The 10,424-nt window shown below is 70.0% G+C and overlaps 2 protein-coding genes across 4 annotated transcripts; both read right to left on the bottom strand.

The window, feature by feature from the left end:
• Nucleotides 1-483: 483 nt before the first annotated feature.
• Nucleotides 484-1,968, bottom strand: PHPT1 (phosphohistidine phosphatase 1). The gene is made up of 3 exons (XM_047768993.1): nucleotides 1,728-1,968; nucleotides 1,268-1,392; nucleotides 484-758 (listed from the first exon to the last, which is right to left on the bottom strand). The coding sequence occupies exons 1-3, from the start codon at nucleotides 1,888-1,890 to the stop codon at nucleotides 666-668; spliced, it is 381 nt and encodes a 126-aa protein (XP_047624949.1). The 5' UTR covers nucleotides 1,891-1,968; the 3' UTR covers nucleotides 484-665.
• A 1,512-nt stretch (nucleotides 1,969-3,480) lies between these two features.
• AJM1 (apical junction component 1 homolog) lies at nucleotides 3,481-10,367 on the bottom strand. Of its 3 annotated transcripts, none has more exons than XM_047768986.1 (2): nucleotides 7,351-10,367; nucleotides 3,481-7,274 (listed from the first exon to the last, which is right to left on the bottom strand). In XM_047768986.1, exon 2 carries the CDS (start codon nucleotides 7,221-7,223, stop codon nucleotides 4,284-4,286), a length of 2,940 nt encoding a protein of 979 aa, XP_047624942.1. In that variant the 5' UTR covers nucleotides 7,224-7,274; nucleotides 7,351-10,367; the 3' UTR covers nucleotides 3,481-4,283. The 3 variants fall into 3 exon arrangements, with proteins under 3 accessions (XP_047624942.1, XP_047624941.1, XP_047624943.1); XM_047768985.1 differs by having other exon boundaries at nucleotides 3,481-7,508; nucleotides 9,081-10,367; XM_047768987.1 differs by having other exon boundaries at nucleotides 3,481-7,434; nucleotides 9,081-10,367.
• Between the last annotated feature and the right edge of the window lie 57 nt (nucleotides 10,368-10,424).

Raw genomic sequence — 10,424 nt, 5'->3', positions numbered from 1 at the left:
TGCCACTTGCACTGCCCAGAGCCCTGTGCCAGGAGGAGGCGGGGGTTCCTGGGAGAGGGGCCCCAGCTCCAAGTCTGAAACCCTCCCTGCTCTCCGGGTGGGAGCCTGTCTGTGGCTGCGGGGCAGGGGCGGTGGGACCCGACCTGGGAATCACTCGTGACCTCAGCTGGCAGCCGGGATGGGCCCTGTGTCGGCAGGCCCAAGGGACTTGGCCCTAGCTCCTTGCGTAAAAGACCTGTCAGGCCTCCTCTTGATGTCCTTGGGGAGAGCGGGAGTGTGGAGAAGTAATGAGGCCATAAACGGGGGCAGGAGCCTGGGGCCCCGTTATCAGACCCCAAAGGGCTGAGTGTGCACCGCCACTCCCTGGGCCCCAGAGGTGGCGCTGGGTCAGGGGCGGCCAGGCTGCCTCGGCCCAGCCACCCACCCACCCTAGTCAGGGTCCAGAGAGAGGATGGAAAAACAGAGAAGCCAAGACACACTGCATCCAGGGACCAGCGGGGGTGATGATGCTTTTACTTCTCCCAGGAGAGGTAACCCCGGGCACTGAGGCCTGGCCAGGTGGCGAAGTGCCAGGGGGTGCAGCCCAGCCCCTTGGGAGGGGGTCTCAAGGGCAGAGTCCTGAGGAGGCTGCCGGAGACAGTCGGGCTCCGGGGGGGGGGGGGGCCTCAGTAGCCGTCGTCAGCCCAGGTGACGCTGTAGTCCGGGTACCTGGCCTTGATCTTCTCGGTGGAGATGGAGTGCTGGGCGCGACCATAACCCTGAAGGGAAAGGCAGCTCTCACGGCTCTGTCCTGGCTCTGGGCACCCCATCAGCTGGGACATCAGGGGCCAGCTCAGGAGGGGGCTGTCATGCTCCCCCAAGTACCCCCGGGGGCTCCCCTGGGGGGAAATGCGGCCACCAAGGTGCACAGACCTTGAGGAAGGGTCCTCCAGCCGGAGGCCCAGACCATGCTAGACGCACGCCCCTGTGGGTTAGTTAGCTGGTAGCCTGGTGACCGGAGAGAGAGGGGCCTCCGAGTTGGCCCCTAACACTGATGGCCTCAAAGCACGAAAGACAAAAGCCCAGCCAGGCCTTTGGGGCAGGAGCAGCAGAAGCCGGCAGGGCCTCTTTCCCACCCCAGGTGTTTCCTGTCATGCCACATGGGAAGTGGGGACGCTCCAGGCCCCCAGTGGAGGAGGGTTCAGCAGCTGAGAAGCACCCCGGGTCTGGCGGCTCAGAGGGCCAGGTCTCTCCGAGACAGGACTGGGGCCCCGGGCTGCGGGCTCACCATGGAGTAGCCGTACACGTGGATCTTCTTGTCCTGGCTCTGGTGGGAGATGCGCCCGCCCCCCAGGCACTCGCAGTCGATGCCCTTCTTCTGCATCTCGCCTGACACCTTGTCGTAGATGTCGGCTGCGACGGGGAGGGCGGCTCGGTAAGGAGCCCTGGCTCCCCTTGGAGGCTAAGGGGGTCTGAAGCTCCGCTCTGAGCAGCTCCCTCCCCAGGACAGGACACCCTCTGGGACGGGATGAAAGGGAAGAGGGGCTGCGCCTGGGCAGGGGCGCTGGGACTAGGAGGGAGGGGTCGGGCCCATGGCAGCCCTTTGCCTCCAGGAGCCCGACTCCTTTCGGCCAGCCCAGGATGAGACCCCGATACGGGATCACCTCTCCCTGCAACCCCTCCGCGACGGCCTCCTAGCCCCGCCCACAGACCCCGGAGACCCCGCCCCACCTCAGCCCCGCCCTCACCGTGGTACTCGGCCCACTTGTAGCCGCGCACGATCTCTTTGCTCTCCCCGGCTGGGGTCCCGGGGGGCGACACGGCGTGTACACGAATCAGCACGTACTTGAAGACGCCATCGGAGTCGATATCCACGTCGGGGATCTGGGCGAGGTCCGCCGCCGCCGCCATGTTTTCGGAGCACGCTCGCCCCTGCGGTCCGCGGCCCTTCCCCACGCGGCCCGACCGCGCAGGAGGCGGGGCCTGGGGCCTGTGACCAATCCCGTGGGGGCATGCTGTCCGGGCCCAGCGTTTCAGCCAATCGTGCCGCCAAGGCACGGCACGGACTGGCCAATCGCGATCCAGATCCTTGCAGGCTTGCGACCACGCCAATTAAAGGGGAACGTGGAACCGGGAGTAGGTTGTGGTTCAATCCAGCCGACGGAAAACTTCTTTCCCAGGAGGCCTGGGCGGGGGGGGTGGGTGGATGACTGGCCCCTTAGGGGGGGGCTAGGTGGCCCGTGAGGCCCAAGGGATGCGCGCCAGCCCTGAGCCCCTCCCCCACCGTGACCGAAGGTTCTCCTCCCCCACGACGCTCACGCGGTCCCTTACCCTTCCTCCCACGCATCCCCCGCGGTGCTCCGTCGTTCCTCTCCCCGGTTCCCCACTGTATACGAAGGTCTCCTTGCCCAGCTTTTCCCAGCCCCGTTGTTCCATGGTCTCCCTCCCTTTTTCTCCGAAGCCCTCCCCCGCAAGCCTCCGAAAGTCACCATTCCGCGTCCCACCCTCTCCCGCACAATAAATGAGGCGGCAGCGGCTACATTCGAGTTCTATTTTCCTTGGTTCGAAAGCGCTCGCCCTCTGGAAATAACCCCGGCCCAGGGTCCTCCCTGGACAGCCGGCCCTCAGGCATGGGGCCGCAGGCAGAGGCCCCTGGGTGGGGTCGCGGCGGCCAGATTTGGGAGGCCACGAAGGCGGATGGGGCAAGCGGGGCGCGTGGCTAGTGCAAATGCGCGGAGCCTAGGCAGGCGCGCAGGCATGTTGGGGAGGAAGGGGTGGGGAAGATGGGCGCGGGCGCACGGTCGGGGGCGAGGGCCGGGAAGAGAGGTGGGGGTTGGTGGGGTCCACAATTTCGTTCAATCAAGGCCACCCCTGGCCCCGGTGAAGGGCTGGGGGCTGGGGGAGGACCCTTGCATGGGTCCAGACTCGCCCCCTCTCCAGGTCTCAGGGCATCCTTGGAGCCTGGGCTTGGGGGCCAGGGGGGACCCCGGGGGGCGGGAGATGAAGGACACCCCGCGGGCGCTCCCGAGAGCCAGATCCGGGCCGTCAGCCTCCCACGCCCAGCCCCCCCCCGCCCCCGCCCACACACAGACACACAGGGCACTGGCCAGAGTGAGTGAGCAAGCAGGCATTTGGGCAATCAGGCCCCCACCCCTCGCGTGGACCACAGCCCAGGCGGACCAGCTCGCTCCCGCACCTGCTCGCATCCACTCTTTCCCTGCCCGTTGCAAGCTGGGAAGGCCCCTCCTCTTTCGGCTTCCCAAAGCCTGGGGACAGGGTCCCACCTGGACGCTTCCCCGGCCCCTGCCCTCTGCACCCGCCTCCTTGTGAGGTCAGGCCCTGCTCTGGCATTTGCACCCCCAGACTGCTCTGGCATGTCTAGGGCCATCCTGTCAGGGGAGAGCAGGCAGCCAGACTCCCCCCCCCACCCCGCCCCGCCCCGAGCCGGGTAGCTTAGACCAGCGCACCCCAACCCATACACACCCTCTGCCTCCCCCACCCAGGACCCCCTCTCCCCCTGGCTGGGTGTCTCGCGCCTTGGCTGAAGACTCCTAAGTACTCCTTCGCTGCGGTTTGTCGGAACCCACGAAGCAGGGTGGGCAGCGCCCTCAATGTGTGGGCTCAAGGTGGGGTCCCGCACAGGCGGGACTGGGGCTAAGCGGAAACGCCTCGCTCAGGTCCCTGCCGGCCCTGCCCAACAGACCAGTACGAGCTCGAGATGCGGACACACCGAGGCCGATCAGGGTGTCCTCCAGAGAGGAAGGGCCTCTGGGCAGGACGCATCTCAGGCCACTGCAGGCCGGTGGGGAACGTGTTGGAAGGGACAGGACTAGACTTTGGTCAACTCGGGCTCCTGCACCAGGGCGAGCCGGGGTTGGGGAGGTTCCAGGGAGGCCTTGCCGACAGACAGGGGAGGAGGGCGAACCGGGTGGTGCGCGATGGGGGTCTGCCGCAGTGACCCCTCCGCGTGAAGGCAGAGCGGAGCGGCCCTCAGATCCACCCCGTCTCCTAGCGGGGAGCACCAAGCGGCCGAGGACTCGCCTCTGGGGAGGCCCGAGGGCGAGATGCGGGAGAGGGAGCTGGTCAGGACTGGTCGGGCGGTCGCCGGAGTGGGGAGGGAAAGGCCGAGCGGGTGAGGAGCGCGAAGGGGCGGGCGGGTCTTGCGGCGAGCTGGGCGGGGCCTGGCGAGCTCGGGGCGGCACGGGGGCGGGGCCTAGCCGACTGGGCGGAGTTCGGGGGGACTGGATGGGGGTTCAGGGTGGGCCCCAGGTGGTCTGGGCCGGCCCCGGACGCGCCCCCGCGGCTCACATGATGTCATCCAACAGGTTGGCACTGGCCACCCAGTCGAGCGCGCGCGGCTCGGAGGCGGCCATGATCATACACATGAAGGGGCGGCCGGTGCGGCGGTCCGTGGGGTAGATGGTGGTGGGCGTGAAGCGCCGGTTGTCCTCGACGAACTCGCAGAGCTGCTCGTAGACGCGCGGGAACTCGTGGCGCAGGAAGACGCCGCGCAGCCGCAGCTCTCGCTGGATGTGAATGAAGGCCACTTCTCGAGCTCGGCGGCCCGCCTCGCCCTCCTGGTCCAGGCCGGCCGTGCCAGGCGGTGGCGTCAGGATCAGCGTCTCCATGTCGGGTTCGCGGCCCCGCGCCGGGGGCGGCCGCGCTGGGCTGCCAGCCGCCAGCGCCACTTTGGCGAACTTGCGCACCGTGGGTCCCGGGCTGCGAGGCGCGGGCGCCGGCCGGGCAGGGGCGCCGGGCGGCGCCGCGCTGGGGCCCACGGCCACTGACACGCTGAGCAGGAAGCACTCGGCCGGCTCGTAGAGGCGCCCGGCAGCCGCCAGCTCGCGGGCGTAGCTGCCCAGGGGCGCCGCGTGCGTAGCCAGCTCGCGCAGGGACAGGTAGGTGGGGGACAGCAGCAGCCCTTCGAGGCCGAAGCGCAGGAAGTTGTCTGCGGAGCCGGGGCTCGGGAAGCCCAGGAAGAGCACGCCGCGGCCGCGCGACAGGAAGCCCACCCGCGCGATGCGCGAGAAGGCGCGGTGTACCGGGCCGCTGTCTCGGCAGAACTGCAGCACGTGTCGGCACACGCTGCCCACGCGGCCGTACACGCAGCGCGCCTTGTGCGCGTCCCAGTCCTCGCGGCGGCACAGGCGCGAGCAGTAGTAGGTGTAGCAGCTGTGACAGGACTTGAAGTAGAGGCAGGCGTTGAACATGGTCTCCGTGCGCCCGCAGCGCGCGTTCGAGCACGTCATCAGGTCGTCCTCGTCGGCGCTGGGCTCGGGGGACGCGTCGGCCGCCTGCCCCGGGCCCGAGGGCTCCTCCGCGCTTCCGGCCGACGCGGGGGGCGAGCGGGGCGCAAGCGCGGGGACTCCGGGGCCCGAGGGCCGCGAGTCCAGCAGGCGGCGCAGCTGGCGGCCCAGGCCGTCGGCCGAGGGCTCGGGCGCTTGCCCTGCCGGGGGCCGCGAATCAATGACCAGGTCGGTGATGAGCTCGTCCAGCTGTTCGAGGCTGCGCTGGCGGCCAGAGGCAGGGCCCTCGGCGGCGGCAGGCGGAGGTGGCCGCGGGCGGCTCCCCGGCAGTTCCCAGCTCCTGGCGGGCGGGCGCTCGGCGGCGCGCAGGTCGTTGTCGGTGATGGTGATCTCGGGCGTGACGTACCAGTTTCGTCCCGGGCCGTCGCCCGGGCGGCCCTTCTCCGACAGCGACGTTTCGGACAGCGACAGCGCCGCGTAGCGTCTGGGCGAGGTGGACAGGTTCACGATGACGGGCGGGCGCCGGCCCTCAGGGGACGCGCCCCGCGGCTCTCGCGCCTCGCGCCCCAGCAGGTTCTCGTAACTACGGCCGCGGCCCAGGGGGTCTTCTCGGCGCGGCCCAGGCGCCAGAATGTTGTCCCAGGAGCGCGAGTAGTGGCGGCTGTCTGTCGCCAGCCGCGGGGGGCTGGTGCCCGTGCCGCCGTGCCAGGAGGCGAGCAACGGGCCGGGGTCCGGCGGAGGCGCCACCTGCAGGGTGCGGTAAGGCCTCGGGCCCCAGTCGCCCCAGGCCGTGCTACCGCGAGGGTGTGGGTAAGTCCGAGCCAGGGCGTCTCGATTGCGGTACCGCCCGAAGTCCTCCGTGTAAAAGGGGTGGGCGGCCGGGTGGGCCCGGGGCTCTTCCGCGGCATAGCGGGGTCCGCAGGGCGGCGGGCCGTAGGCTCGGGGGGCCTCCCCATAGTAGGACCGGGAGGGCGCTTCTTGCACCGGGAAGGTGCGAACTTCCCCCGCATAGTAGCCGCCCCCGCGCCTGGGACTGGGCCCCGGGGGCTCTTCGGACAGAAAGGGCCTGGGGTAGTAGCTGTCGAAGGGCGGCCCAGGGCTGGCCATGAAGCTCCCGGGGTGGCCCTCGGGTTCCTCGGTGTAGAAGAATTGGGTGGGGCCCGGCGGGGTGGTGAAAGGCAGACTCCGGCGCTCCGCGTAGTCCCGGGGCCCGGGAAGGGGCCCGTCGCAGTACAGCGCCCGGGGATCGGCGCAGTACGAGTCACTGGGGGTAGGGGTGCGCGAGAGCGCCATGTGGCGAGGCCCGGGCACCGTGAGGCCGTGGATTTGCGGCGCCGCGCGGGGCCAGGGCGCGCTCTCGGCGGGCCCGCAGGGCCGAGAGCCCCGCGCGGCGTGCTGCAGCACCGAGTCGTCCGGCTTGATGTCCAGACGGCAGCGCACGTGGGGGGCGGGCCCCGCCGGTGGCTCCGCGGGCGCGCAGCGGTTGGCAGCGGCGCAGAGAGGCGCCATGCGGCCGGGACCGCCCCGCTGCGGCTGCAGCTTAATGGGGTGCAGCTCGTTGGCCAGCGCGCGCAGCGTGGGGTACGCAGGCTCCCGGCGGGGCGACGCCTCGACTCGCGCCGCCCGCTGGGCCTCCCGGCCTCGGCGCGGCAGCACGGGTGGTGAGGCGGGCGCGGGCGCCAGGCCCGGGGGCGCGCGGGGGGCGCTCTTGGAGCGGGCGCGGCGCCGGGGCTCGCTGTCGCGGGACCGGGCGCGCGGCGGGGCGGGCTCCGGCGGCGGCGGCGGCGGCGGCTCTGGCTGGGCCTCCATGGCCACCCCGTCCAGCGCCTCCAGGAAATCAAAGCTGCGGCAGTGGCGCTTGTTGAAAGGCACGGGCGCAGCAGGCCGAGCCATGGAGCGCTCACATGGCGGGGGCCTGGACCCGGGCCCCGGGGCCGCCACCTTGATGTCCTGGTACACGGTTGACACCAGCAGGTCCGGCGGGTCTGTGCGGGTCATCTTAAAAGAAGTCTCCGGGCTGCAACTCACTCAGCCGTGCGGGGCTTTCTCCTTGGGGGGAGACGCGAGTCAGGGCAGCCCCTCTGCAGCCCAGGCCCGGCGAACCCCCAGCGCTGGCCCGGCTTACCTGGGGCACAGAGGGCAGGGCAGCCCTCGCTGCGGGCCTTGGCCGAGGCCGCAGGCGCTTGCTCCATGCTGGCATCAGAAGCACCTGCAGGAGGAACTCAGCTGTCCGGCCACTCAGGTCCTGCCCCCTCATCCAGACCGTCCTTTCTGGGCCACTTTCTGCTGGGATGAGGCGGGTCAGCCAGAGGGGACGCCACTGCAGTGGTTCTTGAGCTCCTGCACCCACTAGTGACCACCGGGCAGGCTTGGGTAGACCAACCCCCCCCCCTTCTGGGACAGGCCAGCAGTGGGGTAGGAAGAGTGAGGGTGCGGTCCCAGGACCACCACCGTGGTGCCCACCGCTGGACCACGTGCCTGCTCTTTTAGGGCCGTCACAGACCTCTTCAGGAGTGACGGCTCCACAGAGCAGCATCCAGGCGGATGGCGCCTCCTGGTGGTGTGCAGGGCCGTCTGGGGCCCCAGCCTCAAGCAGCCCCGTTTCGAGTCCCCTGAGCCTCCCACCCCAGCTGCAGATCGGGCTGGACAGGGACTCCTCCCCCAGCACTGTGTGGAGCCCAGTCCAGAGGCCCCAGAGGGGCCCCGAGGTGGCCCCGGCCGGTCCCGCCTCGTCTCACGGACTTGCCCGCCCCACCCTCAACTCGCCGTGTGGCCCAGGCCAGTATAATCCCTCCAAAGAGCATACCTGGGCCCTACAGCTCTCTTTCCCTGGCAGAAACCTCCTCCGACACCCCCCTCTCCGATCTTGGGGTGGCTGAAACCCCCAAGCTCTTTGGGGCTGTCATGACAAGGCCCAGAGAGCGAGCCCTCATCTTTGCAGTGAGTGCACTGCGGCCGGAAACCAGGCCCTGGCGGCGCGGCCACGTGGGGGCCTGTTCCCCCGAGCAGTGCACCAGGCCAGGAGGCTGCCAGCCTGGGAAGCAGGGCAGTGGGCGGGTAGAGCCCCTGCTACCGCCCCTGATCCTCAGGGAGGCCCTCCCCACAGCAGCTCGGGAGGGCTCCATGGAAACCCGAGGTTCCCTCCGCCTGCAAGCTGCACGCCGAGCTAGGGTCCAGCCCTCTGGACCAGGCTCATATTCAGACTCGGGCCACTGGCTTCTCCGTGGTGCACAGAACCAGGGCAGGCTGGGGAGGGGCTCAGACAGTGGGACAGGGTCTCCACCTCCTCACGCAGTCTGGGGGAGCACGCGCTAGGATGAGCTGGGGGAAGGGGGAGCTGGACTCTCACCTGGAGAACCTCTGCTCTGACTGACCTTCTGTGTCCCAGGTGTGTAAGGGGCTTCCTGCCCACAGGGCCGCCTGGCTGGCTCAGGGCCACTCAGGCCCAGGCCCATCTCAGCCTCGGGCCCACCCCAGCCACCCCTGGCTCACAGGACCATCCCCCTCCCGCCTCCTTCCATCCTAAGCTCAAAGCCAGGCCGGAATTGGGGGCTGGATGACTGGGTGTGAGGCTCCGCCCCAGGGAGGTGACAGCCCGGCCTCGGTGCTGCCGTGAGGAGCTACACTGGCGACACCCCTTCCCGCGGGGATGGGGTGGGATGGCCGCCCCGGTGGGGGTCCTAGGCCTAATGAGCCCGGCAGGTGGCCCTCCCCGCCGCTCCGCCCGGCCCCAGCCGCGAGCGAGCGAGCGAGCGCCAGGTGGGGACCAGCCGGTGTCGTCAGGGAGCGGCACCCCCATCCTTGCGGGCGCCTTGCCCGTGGAGGACGCGCGGGGCAGCGGCCCCGACCCCTTACCTGGGCGGTGCTCCCCCACCGCGCCGGGTGCGCTACCCAGGCCCGTGAGCCCTCCGCCGTCCCCGGCTCCGCCGCGTCCCCGGCACCGGCAGAAGCTTCGAGGCAGCGGCGCGAGGCCGCCGGGCCGCTCAATGCTGCCCCCGACGGCGGCCGTCAGGACTGCACTTAAAGGGGCCGCGCCGTGGGCTTGGGACCCGCGTGGCCCGCTGGCTCCGGATTGGGGTTGGGCTGGGCGCGTGACAAGCTCTCTGCACCCCCAAGGTGCAGACCTGGGGAGTTTGATTTGGGGACCTGAGCCAGAGAGCACCCGGAGGTACTGTCAGCCCTCCATCTCCAGGACACCTGCCGGATGGCAGCTGGTAGCCTGGCAGGCCTTGGAGCAGGAGTCTGGAGGAGGCCCAGGCCCTGGGCAGCGCTGTGGGCAGCTCCCGGAACTCAGGCCTTGGCTCAGCCCAGCCAGCTGGGAGCAGATGGGTTGCTCCCTGCCCTGCCGGCCTCTGCGCTGCAAAGCTGGAGGTGCCAACCACTCCCCAGGTCCCTGGGGCCAGATGGGCATGACCTGAGTGCCTGCAGCCTCCTGTCCTCAGGGTGCCCAGCCTCTCCCGGGCAAGGGCATCCTCCTGAGCTCTTTCCATCCAGGGTCCGGGCGGGTGGAGGCCGCCACTGCCCTGGACAGGTCTGCACACGGCCCCCTCATAAACTGCATGGCGAGAGCCTCCCTTCCGGCCCCCACCCAAACAAGATGCTGAACCAGGAAACTGCTTAGCAGAGGGGCGGGCCACTGATGCCCTTGGCTTCAAAGGCTGGGACCTGCCCCACTGGAGTTCAGTGAAGGGGCCTGAGGCAAGTTTCAGGTTGGTGTGGCCCCTACATTAAGCAGCCACCGCAAAGACAGTCAACCTCACAGGCTGTGGGCTCATGGGGACCCTATGGACCCCCAGCAGCTACTCAGTGACTGCTCTCCCGCTGCCGCCTGGGTGTGCCGCTCTCTGGGCACTGGAATTGGGGAGGCCTGGCCACCAGCCCCTCTCCCACGCCTGCAGGCAGTGTGCCTGCCTCCGGAGGGAGTTCTCATGGCAACTGTAAAGTGGTGGGTGGAGCAGAGCCCTGCCGGCAGCTGGAGGGGGTGGGGCTGCAGGGCTGAGGTCAGGGGAGCAGGTGGGAGCTTCCCCAGCGCACAGGATGGCGGCTATGCCGGCCCCCCTGGATGGGGCTTGGCACGCGAAGGCCTGGGCTTGCCAGAGGCTGCCCAGGCCAAGGGCAGTGGGCCACCCCCCAGAGATAGGGCTCGGCGCCCTGAAGGCAGGGAGCTCAGGACCTTCCCGCCTGCCCGCGCTGCCCTGG

This window comes from Phacochoerus africanus, chromosome 2 (genome assembly GCF_016906955.1).
Source record: "Phacochoerus africanus isolate WHEZ1 chromosome 2, ROS_Pafr_v1, whole genome shotgun sequence".
NCBI lineage: Eukaryota > Metazoa > Chordata > Mammalia > Artiodactyla > Suidae > Phacochoerus > Phacochoerus africanus.
Note: the sequence above shows the minus strand (reverse complement) of the source record. Positions and strands in the feature narration are given on the sequence as shown.

Bases quoted from the DNA above. Each gene is read 5' to 3' on its own strand.
- AJM1 (XM_047768986.1), bottom strand. From the start codon at position 7,223: ATGACCCGCACAGACCCGCCGGACCTGCTGGTGTCAACCGTGTACCAG.
- PHPT1 (XM_047768993.1), bottom strand. From the start codon at position 1,890: ATGGCGGCGGCGGCGGACCTCGCCCAGATCCCCGACGTGGATATCGAC. The intron at 1,393-1,727 runs GTGAGGGCGGGG...TCCCCGTCGCAG, and splicing joins CAAGTGGGCCGAGTACCACG to CCGACATCTACGACAAGGTG. The intron at 759-1,267 runs GTGAGCCCGCAG...CTTTCCCTTCAG, and splicing joins ACGTGTACGGCTACTCCATG to GGTTATGGTCGCGCCCAGCA.